We start from the raw sequence: 24,396 nt of genomic DNA, 5'->3' as shown, positions 1-24,396 counted from the left end.
TCCTTTCAACAAGATGCCATCCGATCTTCTCACTTGGCAAACAACAATCTTAGAAGTTGTAAGAATCCTTGCAGGCATATTTACACCTATACTTGATAGGAGGCAAAATGGACCGTCCTACTCGGGCATAGAGTCACCCAATTCCAGCCAAGCAGACCTTAGAGCCGAGCGAGCCCAAGGGCTTCCTCGATCGCAGGCGACGACGCCCCGTTAAGAGCCGAGCAGACCTCGGTCCTGCCAAGAGCCAGGCCGACCTCGATCAAAGACCAGGTTGACCTCAGACCGCCAAAGGCCGAGCCGACCTCAAGCCGACCGCAGTCCGCCAAAGGCCGAGCCGACCTCAAGGGGGAGCCCAGGCCGACCGTAGTCCGCCAAAGGCTGAGCCGACCTCAAGAGGGAGGCCCGGCCGGCCTCAGCCCGCCGAAGGCCGAGTCGACCTCAGCCGAATTCAAGCTGATTTCGGACCCCACTGAAGACCGAGCCGACCTCGGCCCGAGACTGAGCTGACCTCGGCTCTGTTAATCTTGATCCCGTCGATGATCCCACGGATCCCGTGCCCAGGCAGCCGAGCGGCAAGATCATGTCAGAGATTCCCTCAGCAAATCTTTCTGGATCGCGGTGTCAAAAACCGGTCATTATGATAGCCGCCTCGGGTGGCGGGGCAGTGATGACTGACTACTAACATACTATTAGGTAACATCTCGGAGTAAGTGTGCACACGACGCATTTAAGAACTCCCTCGACCACTTCCGTTTAGAATGACGTGGCGGACCCTCAGAATAGATTCGGAAAGATAGCTTCTGAATTCTCCGCTCGCAAGATGGATCCCCATGCTGTACACTGCCTCCAATTAATGGCCAGCTAATCACGAATCAACTCGAAATTTCAGGTAACGGCCGAGACCCTCACCCTATAGAAAGGGGGTAAGGAAAGGCCTTCGATAAGCCATTATAAGTTACAAGAGGCCATCGAAGCCACTCAAAAACCTCTCCAAAAGCCAGGCTAACTTAGCCATCAGAAGGCCTTCGCCGGAATCCCCGGCCAAAGCTTTGTGTAGGTACCCCAGAGTGCAGGAGGTGGCCCTCTTTCTCCATCCCAGCCAATATCCCCTCGGCTTCTTCCGGCGTGGTCACCCTCAGGCCAGATTTCAACCATGGTGCATTCGAAAAACTGTTCTCCCAAGTGCAGGAGAATCGCACAAGTAGTATAACTCGGAAGTCCGAGGTCAATTCCTCAGGGAACGATCTATAGATTATTAGCGTAATTTTTAGATGTAATTTTTAGTTGATCTTCGGAAATTAAAAGTAGAGAATAATAGGTAATTAAACAACATTCAAGAATATAGAGAAGGCTAGGGATCCGGAATCCTCCTTGACAATATTACTTTCAATAAATAAACTCGGCGATTCTTGATTAAGGATTAATATGATAGAGTAGTTCTAATCATGGAGTATACAATATGATAACATGAATTTAACATCCAAGTATTTATCGTGCCGGTTACGTCTACGACAAATCAAGCATTGAAACAATCCATGCATCAATATATATAAACCATACAAGATCTATCTAATAAATAAATATGCAAAAATCCAAAACATACCAATGGATATAAAACAATTAGAATAAAGGTTAAGAATGTACTTGATTGAAAGCAACATGACAAGGGTTCATCCATCACCCTTTTGCCAAAGAAATTAGCTTTCCATTACAACAATCACCTCTTTTATATTTTTTTTTCTTTTCCTTTTCGGAAACAGGGCATACCCTGTTTCCCTCTTCTCTTCTTTTTTTCTTTCACTGCAGCAGCCCGGCTCCTCTGTTTTTCCGAGTGAGAGCCCCTTCTCCGATCCCCCTGTTTCCCTTTTTATACAATGAAGACCTCCCTAAATTTCGAATAATCTCCCAAGCAAATCAAAACGGATGCTGGGAATCTGGGATGCGGATGGTGTAGAGATGCTGGGAACGTTGGAATGGAGGAGGAAAGTGGACGCGGGACCTACGGGAGCTGATCACGGCCGGATCTGATGCTGAGATCGGACGCGATGGAGGACGCGGACGGCCGGGAGGTGATCGCAGGATGATCACGGAAGATTGCTCGCAGTGGAGAGGCTCGGACGCCGTGGATCTGAGACTCCGGAAGATCGCTGATGCTGGGGGCTGATCACGGGCTGAAGCATGGGATTACGGGCTCGGGCGGATGCCGTGGAGGAGGCGGATGGCTGGGCGGTGATCACGGGCGTTGCGTTGCTAGATCCGGAAGCTGGGATTACGGGGAAAGAAGATGATGTGGGGTGCTGCTCGCTGGTTCCGCAGGAGAATCAAGAGGAAGGGGATGCGGTGCTTTGGGTGTTTTGGGATGCAGACTGATGCGGAAGGATGGGCTTCGGATGTTTCTGGTGCATTCCATGTGGATGGTTGCTAAGTGTCGCTCTAATATGGTCAGGCCTGGCTGCTGCCCATAATTGTGAGTTTGATAAATGATGGGTTCGACTAGGCTATGGCGAGATCGGGTGCGCACAGCTTGCGTTAAGCATCTTCCTGAACCAAACATGTACCAAATGTGCATTTTATCTTTGATTTACGATAAGACTATGCGAAACACAAAATACAATTTAACTCGACGATATTATCATCATCTGTTAACAATAAGACTAATTTAAGTGGTATGTAGATCACACTTTTGTGCTCTCATCATACCCCCCTAACTAGCTTATTGCTAGTCTCTAGCAATTTGGAGTAAACAATAACATGAGAGTACAAAGAGTGTTGGTTGATCCTTTGATGTTTTATTAGAACTAATTGCATAAAATTAAGATAAGTACTCAATTTCGTAGGAACCACGATTGCACTTAGCATGTGCAACAAGCCATTAAACCCCTAGGTTACCCTAGTGGACGAGTGTTGTCTCGTGAAGGTTTGCAGTGATGTTATCCACAAACATCATGAATGATATGACACGAGATCCTAAAAATATGAAATAAAGCCTAAGCTAATACACATGTAATTAATTAATATATATTTTCAAGCATGGCAACTTTCAAAGCAAGGAAAATATGAAAGTGTAGTGTGCATAAAATAGTATGACTTTCTTAGAGTACTAATACCTCCACCACAATATGGTACCGCTTGAATTTTAGGTGTACTACTCAAGTTCACAAGTGTTTACTACAGCTTATTGGAGCCTGATCCTTCAAATTTTCGGAATATCTCATGTTGTCTAAATTTGTCAAGAATGGTTCGCATAAAAAGAAGGAGCTATCAATCCCAACTAAATATCCAAAGTACACAAAGGTCCAATACAATGGAGTCAAACCAGCCATTACTACATGTCATTGGGTTCAGCCCGACCAACCCTATTCATGCTTATTTTTATTTTTAAACACATATGGTGATTACAATAGTCCAACCCCCTTAGGCTCTAGTAAGGTCCATGTAGCGAGTTTTCGGCCAATGACTCCTGATCCAGTTGGCTCAAGGCATTAGGTGAAATACCCCTCGGGCTTAATTACTCGAACCAGACTACGCCACAAGGTTAGACTTGTCATCTCCTCATTTTTTTTTTAATCAAAAGAGAAGATAAACTGAACCATATAATATGACTGCAACATGACTATAGGTCAACCAAGGTCGGAACATAAGGCGCTTAGATGATCTAGCCGGGGTATTCAACCTCTATCCTTATGTGAAAACCAAATCAAGAACCTTTTAGTACGGACAAGGATACTCGTACTTCTTTTACAGATATGGCTTAATAAAAATACATTAAACAAATGTGAACTCCTGAGGCCTTCCTATAATCATTAAATACATGTGCGGAGATCTAATAATAGGTCTCTGATCAGTCATAGTACGCATGTATTTCTTGCCTTAATAGTCGCACAAACTCAATATGAAAATACATGTGCATTTGCTTAGAAAAGAATGCAAAAACAAGTTTTTTTTTTGTTGATCAAATACTTCCCTCCCCCCAACTTAAACATTGCATTATCCTCAATGTAATGGATACAAGAAAACTATAATGAAAGACAGTAAAGAAAATAATATTGGAGAGAAGAGGAATACCTTGAGCTGTTGATATCCAGAAAATAAGACCTACAAAACTAGAAAAATAATCCTAACTAATAGACACATACCTTTGCCTTCATGCTCAGTCATAAGAAGGTTCCCCCAAGGAAAAGGAGTCCTCTTCATCTGCAAAATTCTCAAAAAAAGGTTTTAACCTATGTCCATTTACCTTAAAAATTCTACCATTCCGTGGATTCTCAATCTCAATCGCCCCATGTGGAAAAACAGTTTTTATAATGTAAGGACCTGTCCATCTCGATCACAACTTACCAGGAAACAGATGTAAGCGGGAATCATATAAAAGAACTTTTTGCAAAGGTTCGAAAGATTTTTTTAAAATTGATTTATCATGCAAGATCTTCATTCGTTCTTTGCAAATTTTAGCATTGTCACACTACAAGAAAAAGGAGCTTTGGCGACGCTTTTTGAGGCTTTTACCGACGCTTATAAGCGTCGGTAATTTTCTTCCCGACGCTTTTCAAAGCGTCACCAAAGCGTCGGCTATGTCGGAGTGGAAAAAAAATTTCTGACGCATTTGGAAAGCGTCGCTAAAGTTATTTTTAGCGACGCTTTTAAGCGTCGCTAAAATTCCTCAACCAGTTCAATTAGCGACGCTTTAAAGCGTCGTCATAAATTTTTTTTACACAAAAAAAAATATAAAAATACCCAAGAAAACCGCCGCCGAAGCCATCGCCGTGGCCGCCGTCGCCTCCTCTGCTGCGCCCGATCCGCCGCGGCCTTCGCCTGCTCCTCGGCGGAGGATGGAGGACGTGTCTGGGTGGCCGCCGGCGTCAGGGCAAGATCGGCCCAGGTCACCGGGGCAACATCCTTTTCTGACGGGGAATCGCACGGTCATTCGCCCTCTTTGGGCGGCGGGTTGGCCGGGGGCTGGTCGGAGGCAGCAGCGGAGCCCTGTTGCTGCTGCTGCTGCTTCTTCTCCCACTTCGACTTCGACTTCCTACAGAGAAAGAGAGAGAGAGAGAGAGGCGATGGGTACCTTGGCGGGGGAGAAGGAGGAGGGATCGGGGGCTTGGGTGGCCTGAGAAGGCATGAAGCCGACGCCGGAGAAGATGGAGGAAGCTCCATCGAACTCCATCGACGTCGGAGAAGAAGGATCGGGGGCTTGGGTGGCCTGAGAAGGCATGAAGCCGACGCCGGAGAAGAGGGATCGGGGGCTTGGGTGGCCTGAGAAGGCATGAAGCCGACGCCGGAGAAGAGGGAGGAAGCTCCATCGAACTCCATCGACGCCGGAGAAGAAGGATCGGGGGCTTGGGTGGCCTGAGAAGGCATGAAGCCGACGCCGGAGAAGAGGGAGGAAGCTCCATCGAACTCCATCGACGCCGGAGAAGAGGGATCGGGGGCCTGGGTGGCCTCTCTCTCTCTCTCTCTCTCGCTTCTTGGAAGGAACCTAATCAAGAATCGGGAGGGGGTTAGAGATTTGTAAGGGAGGGGGTTTGAGGGATCGGGAGAGGGGAGGGGATTTGTAGAGGGGAGGGGGGAGGGGGCGAGCGGCGGAGAGAGAAGGGGAGGGGGGCGGCTGGATGGGTTAGGGATCGGGAGGAGGGGAGGGGGGGATAATGGCCTCCGACGACGCTTTCTAAAGCGTCGTTGGGAGGGGAAAAAAAAAAAGGATTTTTGCTTCCGCCGACGCTTAAAAGCGTCGGCACAAGCTGCGGGTTACGACGACGCTTATAAGCGTCGGCGGAAGCCAGACTTCACCGACGCTTCTACTTAGCGTCGGCAGATAAAAGTTGGGAAATATAGTTTTTTTTGTAGTGTCATAAGCATCTCTGTGGATCTCATTAAGCTCGTTCAATTGCAATTTTCTAGCTAGACCGGCATCATGTAAATCATAATTCAATTTTCTAATTGCCCAATACGATTTATGCTCTATTTCTACAGGCAGATGACACGCTTTTCCATAGACTAGCCGGTAGGGAGACATGCCAAGAATGGTTTTGTATGCAGTACGATAGACCCATAATGCATCTGATAGTTTCAAGGACCAATCTTTTCGTGATGGATTTACCGTTTTTTCTAAAATACGCTTGATCTCCCTATTGGCTAATTCTACTTGGCCACTAGTTTACGGATGATATGGGGTAGTTTGTGGGTGACACCATACTTTTTTAATAATGTCTCAAAAGGCTTATTACAAAAGTGCTTTCCACCATCACTAATTATGACCTTAGGCATCCCAAATCATGAAAAAATATTTTCTTTCAAAAATTTCAAAACAGGTTTGTGATCATTGGTTCTACAGAAGACAACTTCTACCCATTTAGATACATACTCAACACCGACTAAAATGTACTCATACCCAAAAGATGGTGCGAATGGACCCATGAAATCGATGCCCCATATGTCAAAAATTTCAATAGCAAGAATGGGCTGAAGAGGCATCATTTGCCTATGAGTTAGACTTCCAACACGTTGACATGGGTCACATGTCCTATAGAATTCATGGGCATCTTTAAATAGTGTAGGCCAATAAAAACCACATTGCAACACCTTAGCTGCCGTTTTCTTAGAAGCAAAGTGTCCACCACAAGCATCAGTGTGACAGAAAGAAAGTACACTTTGTATATCATGATCTGGTATGCATCGTCTAAAAATTTGGTCATTGCAATATTTAAATAAATAAGGTTCGTCGTAGTAATAATTCTTCACTTCGTGCAAAAAAAAATTTCTATCTCTCGACCCCCAATGCTCCGGAATCCGGTTCGTGACAAGAAAGTATACAATATCAGCATACCATGGCATAGTAGAAAGTGCAAACAACTGCTCTTCGGAAAATGAGTCCTTGATGGGAAACTGTGGTACCGAATCATTAAAAACTAATCGTGATAAATGGTCAGCAACCACATTTTCTACTCCCTTTTTATCTTTGATAGTGATGTCAAATTCTTGGAGTAGAAGTATCCATCGTATTAAGCGTGGTTTGGCCTCTTTCTTATCCAACAAATATTTTAGTGCTGCATGGTCCGTGAAGATAACAATAGGAGCACCAAGAATATAAGAGCGAAATTTATCTAAGGCAAATACTACTGCAAGCAATTCCTTCTCGGTGGTGGTGTAATTCATTTGAGCATCGTTTAAGATTTTGTTTGTATAGTAAATAACATATGGCTTATTATCCTTGCGTTGTCCTAGGACAGCTCCTATCACATAGTCGCTAGCGTCGCACATAATCTCAAAAGGTAATGACCAATCAAGTGGTCGCACGATGGGTACAGTGCTAAGCATAGACTTCAACTTTTCGAATTCCTCTTGACAGGTTTCAGTCCAATTGAACGGTGTATCAAGGGATAGGAGGTTGCATAATGGTCAAGCTATGACACTAAAGTCCTTGATGAACCTCCTATAAAATCCGGCGTGACCCAAAAATGATCTAACATCTCTAACCATCTTGGGTGCAGGTAGCTTAGCAATTACATCAATCTTAGCTCTATCTATTTCCAGGCCCTTCGATGAAACAATATGTCCTAAGACAATTCCTTTTGGCACTATGAAGTGGCATTTCTCCCAATTTAGAATCAAATTATTCTCCATACATTGAGCTAAGACTGCTTGTAAATGTGACAAGCAATCATCAAATGAGTCGCCAAAAACGGAAAAGTCGTCCATGAACACTTCTAAAAAATTTTCATTCATGTCTTCAAAAATGCTGAGCATGCATCTTTGGAATGTTGCAGGTGCATTACACAATCCAAATGGCATCCGTCGGAAAGCAAATGTGCCAAAAGGACAAGTGAAGGTAGTCTTCTCTTGGTCTTCTGGTGAAATCTCAATTTGGTAATATCCCGAATAACCATCGAGAAAACAATAGAAATCATGCCCTGCAACTCTCTCCAACACTTGGTCTAGGAAGGGTAGAGGAAAGTGATCCTTTCATGTGACCAAATTCAGCTTTCGGTAGTCAACACACATGTGCCAACTCGTCGGGATACGAGTTGGAACTAGTTCACCTTATTCATTTTCTACTACCGTGAAATCCGATTTCTTAGGAACGACTTGAGTAGGGCTTACCCACTTGCTGTCGGAAATTGGGTAAATAATACCCACGTCAAGCAACTTGAGGACTTCTGCCTTAACCACATCTCTCATCGTAGGATTCAACCTTCATTGCATTTGCCTTATGGTTTTGGCATTGTCCTCCAAATATATCCGGTGCGTGCAGATTAAGGGGCTAATCTCCTTCAAGTCGGCAATAGACCACCCTAAGGCTCCTTTATGATTCTTTAGAATACCAACTAATTTTCTTTCTCGGGTATGATCAAGTCCAGACGAGATGATTATAGGAAAAGTGTCTTCGGATCCAAGAAAAGCATACTTAAGTTCCTTTGGTAAGGGTTTCAATTCGAGCTTGGGTGCTTGCCCATGGGATGGTACTATTTTCGCCTCTCGAGGCAACAACCTCTCAAATTCTCCTACTTTTGGTCTCCACCCATTAACCATCTTGATATCCAGATTATCCACAATAGGTGTGACTGGCAAATCATCATCATCGGTTCCATTAGGACACCAATCAATTAAGCTATCATCGGATGGGTCGTTAATTATTTTAGCTAACAAATATTCTTCTGCGATGCTTTCAACCCAATCAACCTCCTTATTCTCTTCGTGATCATTGGGTTGTTTGCACACATTAAAAATGTTCAGTTCTAAGGTCATGTTACCAAAAGAAAGCTTCATGACGCCATTCCTACAATTAATTAATGCATTAGAAGTTGCAAGGAATGGACGTCCTAAAATGACCGGAATCTGAGACTGTGAGTTCGAAGCCGGATGTGTGTCCAATACAATAAAATCGACAGAAAAGTAGAACTTGTTTACTTGGACTAATACATCCTCGATAATCCCCCTTGGAATTTTAACTGGCCTGTCAGCTAATTGCAAAGTGACGGAGGTTGGCTTCAACTCACCTAAACCAAGTTGCTCATATACAGAATATGGCAACAAATTCACACTCGCCCCTAAATCTAACAATGCTCGCTCTATCCTAAAGTCACCTATGATGCATGAGATGGTTGGGCAACCTGGATCTTTATATTTAGGAAGAATGTTGTGCTGCAAAATAGCACTCACATTTTCAGTTAAAAATGCCTTCTTCTTAACATTTAATCGGCGCTTAACAGTACACAAGTCCTTCAAAAATTTGGCATATGAGGGTACTTGTTTGATTGCATCAAGAAGAGGTATGTTGATCTTTACTTGTTTAAAAAGCTCAAGAATTTCAGAATTAGGTTCGAGCTTTTGCAACGGCTTTAACCGTTGTGGAAAAGGTGGAGGAAAAGAACATTCAACTTTCTCGGTAAAAGTTGGGACCTCAACTTCTTCTTTGTCCCTTTCATCGACTTTGGGAGCATCAGAATTAGAAGTGACCTGCGGTCTCAATGGGACGGTCTGATCAAGGACTTTTCCATTATGCAAAGTCATAATGCTCTTTGCATGTTTTGTATGCGAACTAGAAAGAGCCATATTATTACTACCGTGAACTTGTGGGTTAGGTTGGGGTTGAGCTGGAAGCTTACCCTTCTCTTGGGTACTTAGGACGGTAGTCAACATTGACAATTGGTTCCTTATATCTTCAAAATTTCGAGTATTTTGAGCATTGATATTAGCTTGACCTTGTAGAAAAGTTTGTATAGATTGCAAGGTATCCTCGATATTCGGCTTTTGGGAGGATGGTGATGCAAAAGTAGGATGTGCAGGTGGAGGAGCTGAATGGTATGACTGTTGAGGATGATCGTTTCTCCACCTAAAATTTGGATGATTCTTCCAACCAGGGTTATAGGTATTCGAGTATGGATCGTTATAAGGCTTTTGGTAGGAGTTCATAGCATTTGCTTGATCGTGCAAGACTTCTTTGAATGCCAGTATGGTGGGGCAATCTGTAGTGGTATGATCCGACATATCGCAGATACCACAACACTCGTTTCTAAGCTCTATAGTCTTGACAGGCTCAACCTTCCTAAGCTCAATTTCTTCTACCTTCCTAGTGAGGGCTGCCATTTTAGCATGAAGATCATCCTCAGTTCTGAGGTTGTAAAGGCCTCCCTGTACAGAGCTAGTAGGCTTAGGTAAAGACTTGGTGTTTCTATCCCCGTTATCCCAAAGTTGGGCAGTCTCAGCAAGGGAATCCAAATATTCCCATGCCTCATCAGGTTGTTTTTCTAAAAATCTACCATTGCACATGGTCTCTATAAACTATTTCAACTGTGGAGATAAACCTTCATAAAAGAAGCTAATGGTTCTCCAAGTTTCGAACCCGTGATGAGGGCATGAGAGAAGGTCTTTAAATCTTTCCCAACATTCATAAAATGTTTCATTATCTTTTTGTTGGAAATTGATGATATGTCTTTTTAAAAAGTTGGTACTTTGTGTGGGAAAGAACTTCTTCAAAAATTCTCTCTGCATATCTTGCCAAGTTCTTATTGATCTAGGTCGCAACGAGTTTAGCCATGTTTTGGCCTTATCTTTTAGAGAGAAAGGGAACAACGTCAGCTTGAGGACATCCTCGGTGATGTTCGGGACTCTAAATGTAATGCTCAATTCTTCAAAATCCTTTAAATGAAGATACGGACTTTCGGACTCTAACCCGTAAAACTTGGGCAGCAATTGAATTACCCCTGGTTTGATATCAAAATGTCCTACATTATCAGAAAAAATTATGCATGAAGGCTGACTAGTCCTAGCCGGTTGTAGGTATTGTCTTAGGGTCATAACATGGGGTTCTCGTTCTCGATTGTGGTGACTCCCCGCATCTTCATTTCAATCAGCCATCTCACAAGGTGTGAGATACTGCGAAGGAATTTCAGAGGTATGTCCTAAGGGATGATCTAAAGTTGTACGACTTAATCGACCGGTGTCGTCCCTATTCCACTTTAGCATGCAAAATATTTCCCTCTCTTTTTTTTATTTTTTTTAATATAAGTGCTACCTAAAGATATCTAAAAGGACAACCTAATACAGAAAAATAAAAATCAATTCACAATCAAGCATGCATCAAAACATTACACCTTAATTTCTAATGTTTTTCTTAAATTTCTAGACAGCTCCTAACTGGTTTGAAGAGGACACCTAAGCCTCCAATCCGGTCTAGTAACCTAGTCGACTAGGTAAGCTCCCAGGTAAGTGGAGGGGTCACGATGCGTTTAGTAAGGGTTCCACTTAAAACCCACTTTCCTCGAACAGAGACTGTCTCCCTTAAAGGGACAAAGCTTGCCTAGACATCGACTGGGCCATAGAGTGAAATTGGTGCAACTTTCGGTGGTCTTCATCCTATTGAGCTCGAATGTCCTTAGGGGCCAACGTCTAGTTGATTTTAGTTAAGCTTAGGATATTTATGCACTGGGATAATTTTTGGGCTAAGGACGAGTGATGAGATCCCGACCTTATCTTTTTAATGGGTTCAGCCCTTAGAATATTTTATGCTGATGCCTTATACTATATGCAACAATCAAGAGATATATTTTTTTAATGTTTTATGACATGACATTAAATTTCATTGAATAGGTGATCAAGCAAATTATTTATTTTTTAAAAAAAATTTTATGAGTTGAAGTTTGAGATTTGAATTCTAAAATTTGAAATTTTAGGTTTTTCTTTTTTTTTCTTTTCAATTTTTAATTAGCAACAAGGGTTAATGAGATATAATAACAATAAAATTCTGATTCTAAAAATTTAAATACAAAAAATTCAAAATAGAAATCAGCAAGATTTTATATTAATCTAATGGTCTTGCAAGTCTCGAATGTCAATCAGACCGTTCAGATTATCGAAAACTGTGTCTTGCACCAGCTGACCAAATTTGAGTCCAATCAGACGGCTAATTGTTATGATATTAGAGTTTGATGCAGACTATGCAGGGAATAAAAAAATAGTAGTAAAGATTTAATTTTTTTTTTGAAAGAAAAATTGTGGAGTGATTGATTATAACCCTATTTGATTTTGATGAGCTCAAAGCATTTGAGTATATCTTATGTTATACTAATGAATTCAATCTAGTGTTTCAGTCAAATACTTGTAAATTTATGGTTAAGTGTCTCTAGATTTGGTTCAATACACTTTGGATAAGTAAGGAATTCAATTTGAACCAAAGTCTGAGTCTCGAGTCGACTCCGGAAGATTACGAGTCGACTCCAAGCGTATTAGAAGCACTGGCACAAGCTCGAGTCGACTCCTACACATTACGAGTCGACTCCGACTGAGAACAGACAGCCGGACAGAAAGATTCATCTCAGAACCTGTCAACGAGTCGACTCCTGAAGAATTCGAGTCGACTCCGATGCTTGCCGAGTCGACTCTAGCGTAGTACGAGTCGACTCCAGGGAGTAACAGACAGAAAGATAGAGAAGCAATTTTGGACTCTGAGAGCCGAGTCGACTCCCGAAGAACTCGAGTCGACTCCGATGGTTGGCAGGTCGACTCCTAAGGAAGCAAGAGTCGACTCCCAGAGAAATGCAAGGCTAAAAGTCAGAGAGCCAATTTCGGACACTGAGAGCCGAGTCGACTCCCGCAAAGTTCGAGTCGACTCCAAGGCAGCGCAACCCCAAAGACAGAAGACTGTATTTTCGTCTCTAAGAGCCGAGTCGACTCCGAGACAGTTCGAGTCGACTCCAAGGCAGTGCAACCCCAAAGACAGAAAACTGTATTTTCATCTCTGAGAGCCGAGTCGACTCCGAGACAGTTCGAGTCGACTCCGAGACAGCACAGGTCAACAGACAGAAGATCGGGATTTCGGGGTCTGAGTGCCGAGTCGACTCCCAGAATATCCGAGTCGACTCGAGTGAGCAAACTTGAAAGAAAGATCTCTGGATTCCTTAGAACGAGTCATCTCCAAAAGTGCCGGGTCAGCTCCAGACATTGGAGAGTCGACTCCAGGTTCAGTCGAGTCGACTCCAAGTCAAGACAGCACTTTAATTCAAATCCAGAACAGTTGCCGAGCCGTCTCCTGAAAAGCATGAGTCGACTCCTGCAACAGGCGAGTCGACTCCAGATCGCGCGAGTCGACTCCGATCCCAACGGAAACATTGTCAGGATTTGCAGAATGTGCAGAACAGCTAGAAAGATGTGTCTAACGGCTATTTTTCTTTGGGAATGGCTTAAATAGCCTGAGGGAACAGTAATAGAGTAAAAAAGAGAGACTCCATTCAAAGCAAAAGGGATTTCCACCAACCAAAAGCTCTCTAGAGTGATTACACGAAAAAGAAGGAAGAAGTGCATTGAAGTCGACTCTCCAACTGTCTTCCTCACATTCAAGGCTCTCCTCCTGACAGCAAGTCTACATCAAATTCAAGAGGAGTCAAAGGGTTTGAAAAGCCCCTTCCTCTATCTCCAAAATCAGTTTGAGGGCTTCTTACTCTTCCTTGCTTAAATTGTTTAAATACGCTTTTGAGAAGCTTCCTTTTTGTTTGTGTCAACCTATTTGTTACTTACTTGATTCAATCAGGGGATTGAATCAAGGGTGTTAAGATTTGTTGGTGAGCCAAGGTTGAAACCAACGGTGTAAGGGTTTGATTGTGATCCCGGAAAAATAATCGGGTGGTTCTAGTCGGTGAGCCTGTGAAAACCGACCGAGTTCGTTGCAAGTCTCCGAATGTCAATCAGACCGTTCAGATTATCGAAAACTGTGTCTTGCACCAGATGACCAAATTTGAGTCCAATCAGACGGCTAATTTTTATGATATCAGAGTTTGATGCAGACTATGCAGGAAATAAAAAAAATAGTAGTAAAGATTTAATTTTTTTTTTTGAAAGAAAAATTGTGAAGTGATTGATTATAACCCTATTTGATTTTGATGAGCTCAAAGCATTTGAGTATATCTTATGTTATACTAATGAATTCAATCTAGTGTTTCAGTCAAATACTTGTAAATTTATGGTTAAGTGTCTCTAGATTTGGTTCAATACACTTTGGATAAGTAAAGAATTCAATTTGAACCAAAGTTTGAGTCTCGAGTCGACTCCGGAAGATTACGAGTCGACTCCAAGCGTATCAGAAGCACTGGCACAAGCTCGAGTCGACTCCTACACATTACGAGTCGACTCCGACTGAGAACAGACAGCCGGACAGAAAGATTCATCTCAGAACCTGTCAACGAGTCGACTCCTGAAGAATTCGAGTCGACTCCGATGCTTGCCGAGTCGACTCCAGCGTAGTACGAGTCGACTCCAGGGAGTAACAGACAGAAAGACAGAGAAGCAATTTTGGACTCTGAGAGCCGAGTCGACTCCCGAAGAACTCGAGTCGACTCCGATGGTTGGCAGGTCGACTCCTAAGGAAGCAAGAGTCGACTCCCAGAGAAATGCAAGGCTAAAAGTCAGAGAGCCAATTTCGGACACTGAGAGCCGAGTCGACTCCCGCAAAGTTCGAGTCGACTCCAAGGCAGCGCAACCCCAAAGACAGAAGACTGTATTTTCGTCTCTAAGAGCCGAGTCGACTCCGAGACAGTTCGAGTCGACTCCAAGGCAGCGCAACCCCAAAGACAGAAGACTGTATTTTCGTCTCTGAGAGCCGAGTCGACTCCGAGACAGTTCGAGTCGACTCCGAGACAGCACAGGTCAACAGACAGAAGATTGGAATTTCGGGGTCTGAGTGCCGAGTCGACTCCCAGAATATCCGAGTCGACTCGAGTGAGCAAACTTGAAAGAAAGATCTCTGGATTCCTTAGAACGAGTCGTCTCCAAAAGTGTCGGGTCAGCTCCAGACATTGGGGAGTCGACTCCAGGTTCAGTCGAGTCGACTCCAAGTCAAGACAGCACTTTAATTCAAATCCAGAACAGTTGCCGAGCCGTCTCCTGAAAAGCATGAGTCGACTCCTGCAACAGGCGAGTCGACTCCAGATCGCGCGAGTCGACTCCGATCCCAACGGAAACATTGTCAGGATTTGCAGAATGTGCAGAACGGCTAGAAAGATGTGTCTAACGGCTATTTTTCTTTGGGAATGGCTTAAATAGCCTGAGGAAACAGTAATAGAGTAAAAAAGAGAGACTCCATTCAAAGCAAAAGGGATTTCCACCAACCAAAAGCTCTCTAGAGTGATTACACGAAAAAGAAGGAAGAAGTGCATTGAAGTCGACTCTCCAACTGTCTTTCTCACATTCAAGGCTCTCCTCCTGACAGCAAGTCTACATCAAATTCAAGAGGAGTCAAAGAGTTTGAAAAGCCCCTTCCTCCATCTCCAAAATCAGTTTGAGGGCTTCTTACTCTTCCTTGCTTAAATTGTTTAAATACGCTTTTGAGAAGCTTCCTTTTTGTTTGTGTCAACCTATTTGTTACTTACTTGATTCAATCAGGGGATTGAATCAAGGGTGTTAAGGTTTGTTGGTGAGCCAAGGTTAAAACCAACGGTGTAAGGGTTTGATTGTGATCCCGGAAAAACAATCGGGTGGTTCTAGTCGGTGAGCCTGTGAAAACCGACCGTTGTGATCTCGTAAAACAACAAGTTGGGTTGTGAACTTGTAAAACAACCGGCTGTAATCCGAGGGATTATAGTGAATTCCCAAGTGAGGCTTGGGGAGTGGACGTAGGAGCAAGGGTTAGCTCCGAACCACTATAAAATTTCTTGTGTTTGTGATTGCTCCATTGTCTCTTACTTTCCCTTCATCCACTGCATATAGCAACTAATTAATCCACTAGCAAAAAGTTTTAATTAGTTACTCACAAAGCTTTTAATTGCAATAATTATTTTAAAACCCAATTCACCCCGCCTCTTGGGTTGTCTATCTGGGCAACAAAAATACTAACTACTAAGGTAAAAATTAAATCTAAAATTATACTAATAACTCAGTCGTTCTCCGGCAACGGCACCAAAAACTTGGTGCGTTCGAAAAACTGTTCTCCCAAGTGCAGGAGAATCGCACAAGTAGTATAACTCGGGAGTCCGAGGTCAATTCCTCAGGAAACGATCTATAGATTATTAGCGTAATTTTTAGATATAATTTTTAGTTGACCTTCAAAAATTAAAAGCAGAGAATAATAGGTAATTAAACAACGTTCAAGAATATAGAGAAGACTAGGGATCCGGAATCCTCCTTGACAATATTACTTTTAATAAATAAACTCGGCGATTCTTGACTAAGGATTAATATGATAGAGTAGTTCTAATCATGGAGTATACAATATGAGAACATGAATTTAACATCCAAGTATTTATCGTGCCAGTTACGTCTACGACAAATCAAGCATTGAAACAATCCATGCATCAATATATATAAACCATACAAGATCTATCTAATAAATAAATATGCAAGAATCTAAAACATACCAATGGATATAAAACAATTAGAATAAAAGTTTAGAATATACTTGATGAAAGCAACATGACAAGGGTTCATCCATCACCCTTTTGCCAAAGAAATTAGCTTTCCATTACAACAATCACCTCTTTTATATTTTTTTTTTCTTTTCCTTTTCGGAAACAGGGCATACCCTGTTTCCCTCTTCTCTTTTTTTTTTTCTTTCACTGCAGCAGCCCGGCTCCTCTGTTTTTCCGAATGAGAGCCCCTTCTCCGATCCCCCTGTTTCCCTTTTTATACAATGAAGACCTCCCTAAATTTCGAATAATCTCCCAAGCAAATCAAAACGGATGCTGGGAATCTGGGATGCGGATGGTGTAGAGATGCTGGGAACATTGGAACGGAGGAGGAAAGTGGACGCGGGACCTGCGGGAGCTGATCACGGCCGGATCTGATGCTGAGATCGGATGCGATGGAGGAGGCGGACGGCCGGGAGGTGATCGCAGGATGATCACGGAAGATTGCTCGCGGGGGAGAGGCTCGGACGCTGTGGATCTGAGATTCCAGAAGATCGCTGATGCTGGGGGCTGATCACGGGCTGAAGCATGGGATTACAGGCTCGGGCGGATGCCGTGGAGGAGGTGGATGGCTGGGCGGTGATCACGGGCGTTGCGTTGCTTGATCCGGAAGCTGGGATTACGGAGAAAGAAGATGATGTGGGGTGCTGCTCGCTGGTTCCGCAGGAGAATCAAGAGGAAGGGGATGCGGTGCTTTGGGTGTTTTGGGATGCAGACTGATGCGGAAGGATGGGCTTCGGATGTTTCTGGTGCATTCCATATGGATGGTCACCAAGTGTCGCTCTAATATGGTCAGGCCTGGCTGCTGCCCATAATTGTGAGTTTGATAAATGATGGGTTCGACTAGGCTATGGCAAGATCGGGTGCGCACAGCTTGGGTTAAGCATCTTTCTGAACCAAACCTGTACCAAATGTGTATTTTATCTCTGATTTATGATAAGACTATACGAAACACAAAATACAATTTAACTCAACAATATTATCATCATCTGTTAACAATAAGACTAATTTAAGGAGTATGTAGATCACACTTTTGTGCTCTCATCAAACCACAATAATACTTATTATACATTATGATAAAAAAAATATTGGACATCTCAACCTCGGACCAGACCAATCCTGACGACCTCGGTACAAACTAAGGTAGAAAACTTTGGCCCCAGCCGAGGAGCCAACCGACCAAGGTGAGCAACTTCACCTCCAACCAAGGAGCCAATTGACAAGTGCAGACAAGAACTGACAGTCCTAGTGACAAGCCGTTGTAACAGTGACTAGCTATTGCAACAACTATACATTCAACGTGTAGTCAGTATCTTACGCCGCCCACGCCGAGGCATACTATAGGCCACCACCTGACCACTAGTACATGCTGACCCAAGTAACGACAAATCCAACTCTCCTATATAAAGAGGCAGTCTGGGGGACCTCAAATATGCAATGATACGCACTACGTGATATCAGAACTACACTCTGCTATTTTTTTTTCTTTTCATACTATTGCCTATCCATTCCAATTTAGACATCGAAGGATCTTCCACCGAAAACTCTCCAATAGATGGACTTCCTACAAGCCGTCCCTAGAGGAGACCAGCTCCCGACACCTCCACTAGTCTGCTCAGCTCATCTCCAACCAACTTTAGGGTCGTCCGAGCTGCGCTCCGACCTCGGTCTGCATTCGGCAGCAATAGATTGGCGCTAGAGGAAGGATCATGTCCGAGACACATTGGTATCAAATGAAGAGAGGAATCATCAGCATGAGGTCATGAGGAGCATGTGCTACGTCTCATGCCTTGTAACGTCGTGCCTCGATCTTGCAAGGATCATCGCAAAGCATGAAACATGCTCCGCTGAAACAACTCGCCGCGCTTATGGATAATGAGTAGTCCAACCTGCTCATTCAACAAGTGTAGGCACTTACTACGGTAGTCTAAATCCTATAGCAGACAACGACATGACCAGAGCCGGTCCGGCCAAAATCCAGTCAGCCCAGCCACCACTTTTAGTCGCCGACGCACCACATGCGCTTGGTTAGCCATCGCTCCCGATGCCGGGACTCGGAGCGATCTCATTAGAGTAGACGCACTCCGAGGAGCAGTCCCAGTCGAAATGGAAAACAACGTACTCTAAGCCCCCATTTCAACAAGAATTCCGTTCAAAGCCTCTCACTTCCTCGCCATGTGGAGCCTCCACCCTAGCGGGATGCTAACCTCGAAAGGGGAATCAAGGAGATGGGCCAATAGATTCAGGCCCTCAGGGGATAGGCTCCGAAGGCGAACAATGACCTCAGTTTCTCCTCAGATCTCCTGCTCCCGACAGATCATGAAGGAACCATTCCCACCGCGGTTCAAGATTCCTCAAGTAGAGCCATACAATGACACCTTAGATCCACTGGATCACTTGGAGAACTTCAAGGCTTTCTTGATGCTGCACGGAACCAACAATGTCGTGCTTTGCAAGGCATTTCCTACGACCCTCTCAAGCAACTCGGTTCTGGTTCTCTGGGCTTCAAGCCGAGTCCATCTACTCATTCGAGCAACTCGTCTGCCTCTTCATGGCACACTTTGTCTTCAGCCAAAGATGGCACCGCAGTTCGGATGCACTGCTCAACATCAAGCAGAAGGAGAAAGAGTCCCTTAGGGACTATGTTAGCCACTTCAACGTAGCGATGTTGGAAGTCCACGATCTGGATCAGACGGTTCCAATATCGGCAATAAAGAGTGGCTTACGATCGTCGCGCTTTCTCTTCTCCTTTGAGAAGCATTTTTTTGCCAATATCGCCAAAATGTTGGCAAGAGCAGATAAATATGTCAATGCGGAGGAAGCCATAGCCTCCCATCGCGAGTCTACTGGCGAGAGATCTCCTTGAGGTAGTAAGAGGGGGTGCGAGGAGCGAATAGAGCCGAGGCGAACTTCACCTCACGGCGGCTCAAGAGCCCCCCTTGGAAGTTCTAAAGGTACACCCCTCATTGCCTCGAGGACCTAGATCCTCATGGAGATTGAAGGCCAAGGCTACTTGCACTCTCCGCATCGGATGAAGACCTCGGTGTTCAAAAGGGACCAGAAGAAGTACTGTCACTTGCACTAGAACTATGACTATGACATTGAGGAGTGTCTCTAGCTTAAGGACAAGATTGAGGCACTCATTAGACGTGGACAGTTGGATCGGTACATCTATGCTCGACGTGACCGAGAAGTGCCTGTCTTAGCCTCTAATTTGTCGCCCCCGGAGCCTATCAACAACTGTCCAACTGCTAGAGTCATCAACACCAACACTTGCAGTCCCACCGAGGTCCCAAGCACCTTAGGCCGAGCTCCCCAAGAGGCTGAAGTTGCCCTAAAAAGACGGTGCGCAGGGGACGTCATCACTTTCTCTAATGCGGACTAGGCTGCAGACTAGGCTGGGGCCCGTCAGATAAAGCGACAAGCCTCCCACTACATCCGCCTCGATGACAAGTGATATCGGAGATCATTTTTATTTCCACTCCTCAAACGACGCTTCGAGAAGGCCAATCAATGCATTTATTGCCCTCTGATAAGAATCTTTTCCTCGATCGAGGTGACGACTTGACTTCCGTCACCTGATCTGGAATGTAGCTCGGCTTCATAAATAGAAGGCAAGTGATGGAAGAAATATTGAAAACCTCAATCTCGAACTAAACCGACCTCGACGACCTCGGTACAAACCAAGGTATGCAACTTCAGCTCCAACCGACCAAGGTGAGCAACTTCACCTCTAACCAAGAAGCCAATCGACACGTGCCGACAAGGACCGACAGTCCTGGCAATCGGCTGTCGTAACAACGGCTGGCCATTGTAACAATTTTGCATTCGGTGCGCCGTCTATACTGTACGCCACCCATATCAAGGTCGTCTTACTGGTCGCCATATGACCATTGGGGAACGCCGACCTAGATAACGACAAATCCAACTCTCCTATAGAGATAGTTTGAGGGACCTTAGGTATGCAATGACATGCACTATGCAATGACACGTACTACGCGATATCAGAACCACACTCTGCTGAAATTTTCTTCCTTCTACACTATTGTCTCTCTATTCTGACTTAGACATTGAAAAATTCTCCACCGGAAACTCTCTGGCAAAGAAACTTCTTGCAAGCTGTCCTCAGAGGAGACTAGCGTCTAACACCTCAACCAGCCTGCTCAACTCATCTCCAGCCGATCTTAGGATCGTTCGAACTACACTCTGACCTTGGTTAAGATTCGACGGCAATATATTGAATACTTATACATGACCAAGGAAACCAAAAATTACCTTCTTAGCTAACTTTTTTTTTTATATGAGGTCCTGGATTATTAGAATGGCATCATAGTAGATCCTACTCATGATCTACGTGGACTAGAAGATCCTGTAGCAAAGATCCATTTAGATTGACCACAATCGTGGTGTCCATGAAAAAAAGTGGAAGAGTATCAGAATAATAAAAAAAATGGCTTGATTAGCTTGAGTGAAAAATAATAAAAAGTATTATACCAAAACTCATGAAGGAAACACGAATTCTAGTCATGCTAGCACTACATGAATCCTCAATATATTTACTAGCTAGCTAATGATTAAATATATGAAACACTAAGTGCTTTAAAAAAAAAAACGCTGTAAAGTAAGATATCTCTTATACATCTATGATCTGGTCTATCAACTCTTGTCAACTCACCATTTTCTTAATTTTTTTTTTTGGTGAAAACCATTTTCTTAGTTCAGTCAGTCAACTCACCACTAAGAGCTAATCCCCAGTTCAGTTCCGAGCCAGGTTTTCGATCTACTTATTTTTCAGACGAAGTATGGCATCTCTCGAGCGGCCCAACCGGCGGATTTCATTGGACGAGGAGTTCGAGAAAATAAAGAAACTAACCGTTTATACATAAAGTCTCCGCCCCCCTTTCTAAAACTGGAAGCAACCGGACTTTTAAAATCGTGCAGACTGCAGAGGGAAATCAAAGAGATCCAAATGCTTCTCAATGAATGCATTACCACGTGGAGAGGGCCACAATCCCTATAAAAATTTCCCCCCTTTCCCCAGTTTCCTGACCAACCCCATCTCCGTCTCTTCTCCCAAAACTCCATCAAAACACAGGCCATAAAAAGAGAGGCTTTCTTCTCCATCTAAAAAGAACTTTCTTTTCCTCTTCCTCACGCTAAAAGACTCGAGCATAAATCCCTCAAATCACTCTAGCGCTCCAAGTTCACCTTCTTCCATTGTATCAAACAAAGACTTGGACGGAGAGAGGAGAGATGGGCAGCATGGATGACTACCCTCGCAAACCAATCCAACAGCAAAGCTCGACGAAATCGAAGCTCAAGATTCTGCTACTACTAGTATTTACCAGCTTGTTCTCCATCTACCTTTTCTCAGGCTCCTCCTTCAACGTCGACTGGTCAGCGCACACCCCCCGAATCCACCTCTGGGACTCGGAAGCACTCCTCCGAGAGCTCAACTCCACCCAGTCCAGACTGTCCATGAGCCAAGCCCAGGTTACCGAGCTTTACAGGCGGCTCGCCACCTCTAATGCTCTCTTGGAGACCCTCCTCGCCGAGCTCGGCCGAGCCAACCGCAACAATGCCCCACAAGAGGACTTGGATGGATGGCTGAAGGAGCTCACCGGGGAGCTCAAGCTCGCTGTGGGGCCTCACAAGCTCCCACTCGGCGAATCGGCCAACATCCGCTCCGACGAGCTCTACCCAACTCTCGGCACCGCTTGCCGCCGCTTCCAGGATGAGCTCATCCGGTACATGAGCTACGAGGTCGGCGGCGAGTGCCCCTCCGACGACAACCTCGCCCAGCGATTGTTGCTCAAAGGGTGCGAGCCCCTGCCACGTCGCCGTTGCCACCCCAAGTCCCCTGTCGGCTACGCCGAGCCCACCACCTTCCCCGCCAGCCTCTGGACAATCCCGCCGGACACCAGCGTCGTCTGGGATCCATACACCTGCAAGAACTACGCCTGCCTGGTCCATCGAAGGCACGTGAGAGGGTCCTTCGATTGCAAGGACTGCTTCGACCTGGACGGGCGGGAGAAAGGCCGCTGGCTCCGAAGCTACGGGGAGCTCGACTACGCGATCGACGAGATCCTCGGAACCAAGTCGCCGGGCACGATCCGCATCGGCCTCGACATCGGCGGGGGCACCGGCACGTTCGCGGCCAGGATGAGGGAGCGCAACGTGACCATCGTCACGAGCACCATGAACTTCGACGGGCCCTTCAACAACTTCATCGCCTCGAGGGGGCTCGTCCCGGTGCACATCAGCATCGCCCACCGGCTCCCCTTCTTCGACAACACGCTCGACATGGTTCACTCCATGCACGTCCTCAGCAACTGGATCCCGGATGTCGTGCTGGAGTTCGCGCTCTACGACATCTACCGGGTGCTCAGGCCTGGTGGCCTCTTTTGGCTCGATCACTTCTTCTGTCTCGGGACGCAGCTGAACACTACGTACGCTCCCATGTTCGACCGGATCGCGTTCAACAAGCTCAGGTGGAATGCCGGCCGAAAGCTGGATCGGGGGATCGAGAAGAACGAGTGGTACCTCTCTGCACTACTGGAGAAACCCATGACTTGACGGCCAAATGCAAACAATCAGATATGCAGGTAATGGGGAATGTTTCAGAGTGCTAGCAACAATGAGAGCTGCCTGCTCGGCCTGCTCAAACCTCGCAGGCAGCGTATCTTTGATACATGTCATCCAAGGAAGGATATGGATATTGAGAATTTGAATTTGGTGTTGTTTAGGCCCTATCATGTTATTGTTCATTTCATTCTTGTGCTATAAGAATATAGATCCAGTCAAGTACAGTAGCAACTGGCTCGATACTAGATTTGCAATGTTTGTAACGAAGCTGTTTCTGACCTTGGTCCAGAAGAAAAAAAAATAGAAAAGAGAAAACAAATCATTGTTCCTTCTGAGGTTTTCCAGTTGGACAGCAAAAATAGCCGATCTCAAATAGTTGAGACAAAGCTTAATCTTTATGGTTTGGTAATATATAGGGCTAAAATAAGGTGAAATACCTTCAACTGCTTCTAGTTCATTAATTCTCATATGATGAGTAGCCAAAATATCATTCCACATGCAGAAAGAGAAGAGACTATATTTGGACAATGTAAAAGATCTCAAAGACAAGCAGCGCTTAACCACTTATTCTAATGAGTAAATGAATAATCGTTACTTACATGTGCTCCCTCTTGGAAGAAGGTGGTGATTGCCGTAGCCTCAAGGCTTCCTTCTTGTATGAATGGCTGTTCCGTCCTGCTGGACTAATTATAAGCTACTCCACGCTCGCAGATTCCATTGTCAGTTCAATAAATTTCTTGAGCAGTATCCCTGCAATAAGATGAGCATGCAATTCAGTCAAAAAGACGACCTCTGTGATTTGAAGCAATTAATTTAAATACCTTCTCTGTGAATTATTACAAAGCTTATTCTTTTTTTCTCACCTGCTGAGCATCATATGTTGGTGTTGATAATCTAAAATTAGTTTCATTGACTGCACGCTGCTGCACTTGTTGTTTGCGACATTCATTTCGTTCCACATTGATTTAGAGAGACCAAGATTGAAATTTCTACACTCAAGAAAGGATTGTCTAGAAGAATTTTGTTCGACATGAATCTTTAGGAGCCACATCGGAGTTAAACCTCAGAAAGTTCTGCTTAAAAAATGCATATACAAGGAAGAGCTCCAAATGAAGTAGCAATCGAGGCATAATTATAGAGACTTCCATCCAAGATTCACCGTCTCGGTACTAGATCCTATACCAATGCTATACTAGCACAGTATCGGTACGATACGGTACAAGATATATTCGGTATACCGAGTGTCAGTATATCACTCGTACCATATACCAGTATCGAACCGGTACGGTACACCTTGTACCGTCCGGTTTGAGTGGATACGGCGAACCATGCTTCCACCAGACTCATGCTTTTAAGCAGATACATGTATAAATGCCCTATCAGAGACGAAACATACAACAAAATCATAAAAAATTAAAATAGA

General features: G+C 44.5%; 2 protein-coding genes across 2 annotated transcripts; one reads left to right on the top strand and one right to left on the bottom strand.

Annotated features, from left to right (window-relative positions):
• Positions 1 to 8,190: 8,190 nt before the first annotated feature.
• Positions 8,191 to 24,270, bottom strand: LOC148700673 (uncharacterized). Its single transcript, XM_088706885.1, has 2 exons — positions 23,573 to 24,270; positions 8,191 to 17,290 (listed from the first exon to the last, which is right to left on the bottom strand). Exon 2 carries the CDS (start codon positions 10,264 to 10,266, stop codon positions 8,191 to 8,193), a length of 2,076 nt encoding a protein of 691 aa, XP_088563011.1. The 5' UTR covers positions 10,267 to 17,290; positions 23,573 to 24,270.
• Positions 21,006 to 23,200, top strand: LOC103706698 (putative methyltransferase At1g29790). Its single transcript, XM_008790903.6, has one exon. It carries the CDS (start codon positions 21,642 to 21,644, stop codon positions 22,962 to 22,964), a length of 1,323 nt encoding a protein of 440 aa, XP_008789125.2. The 5' UTR covers positions 21,006 to 21,641; the 3' UTR covers positions 22,965 to 23,200.
• Positions 24,271 to 24,396: the final 126 nt, after the last annotated feature.

This window comes from Phoenix dactylifera, chromosome 11 (genome assembly GCF_051530095.1).
Source record: "Phoenix dactylifera cultivar Ajwa chromosome 11, Ajwa_hap1_PhDact_Kaust_v1.1, whole genome shotgun sequence".
Lineage (NCBI taxonomy): Eukaryota > Viridiplantae > Streptophyta > Magnoliopsida > Arecales > Arecaceae > Phoenix > Phoenix dactylifera.
The sequence above is the reverse complement of the archived record's forward strand: the minus strand, read 5'-3'. Positions and strand labels throughout refer to the sequence as shown.

Excerpts from the sequence above, each read along its gene's own strand:
- LOC103706698 (XM_008790903.6), top strand. The coding sequence starts at position 21,642 with ATGGGCAGCATGGATGACTACCCTCGCAAACCAATCCAACAGCAAAGC.
- LOC148700673 (XM_088706885.1), bottom strand. The coding sequence starts at position 10,266 with ATGTGCAATGGTAGATTTTTAGAAAAACAACCTGATGAGGCATGGGAA.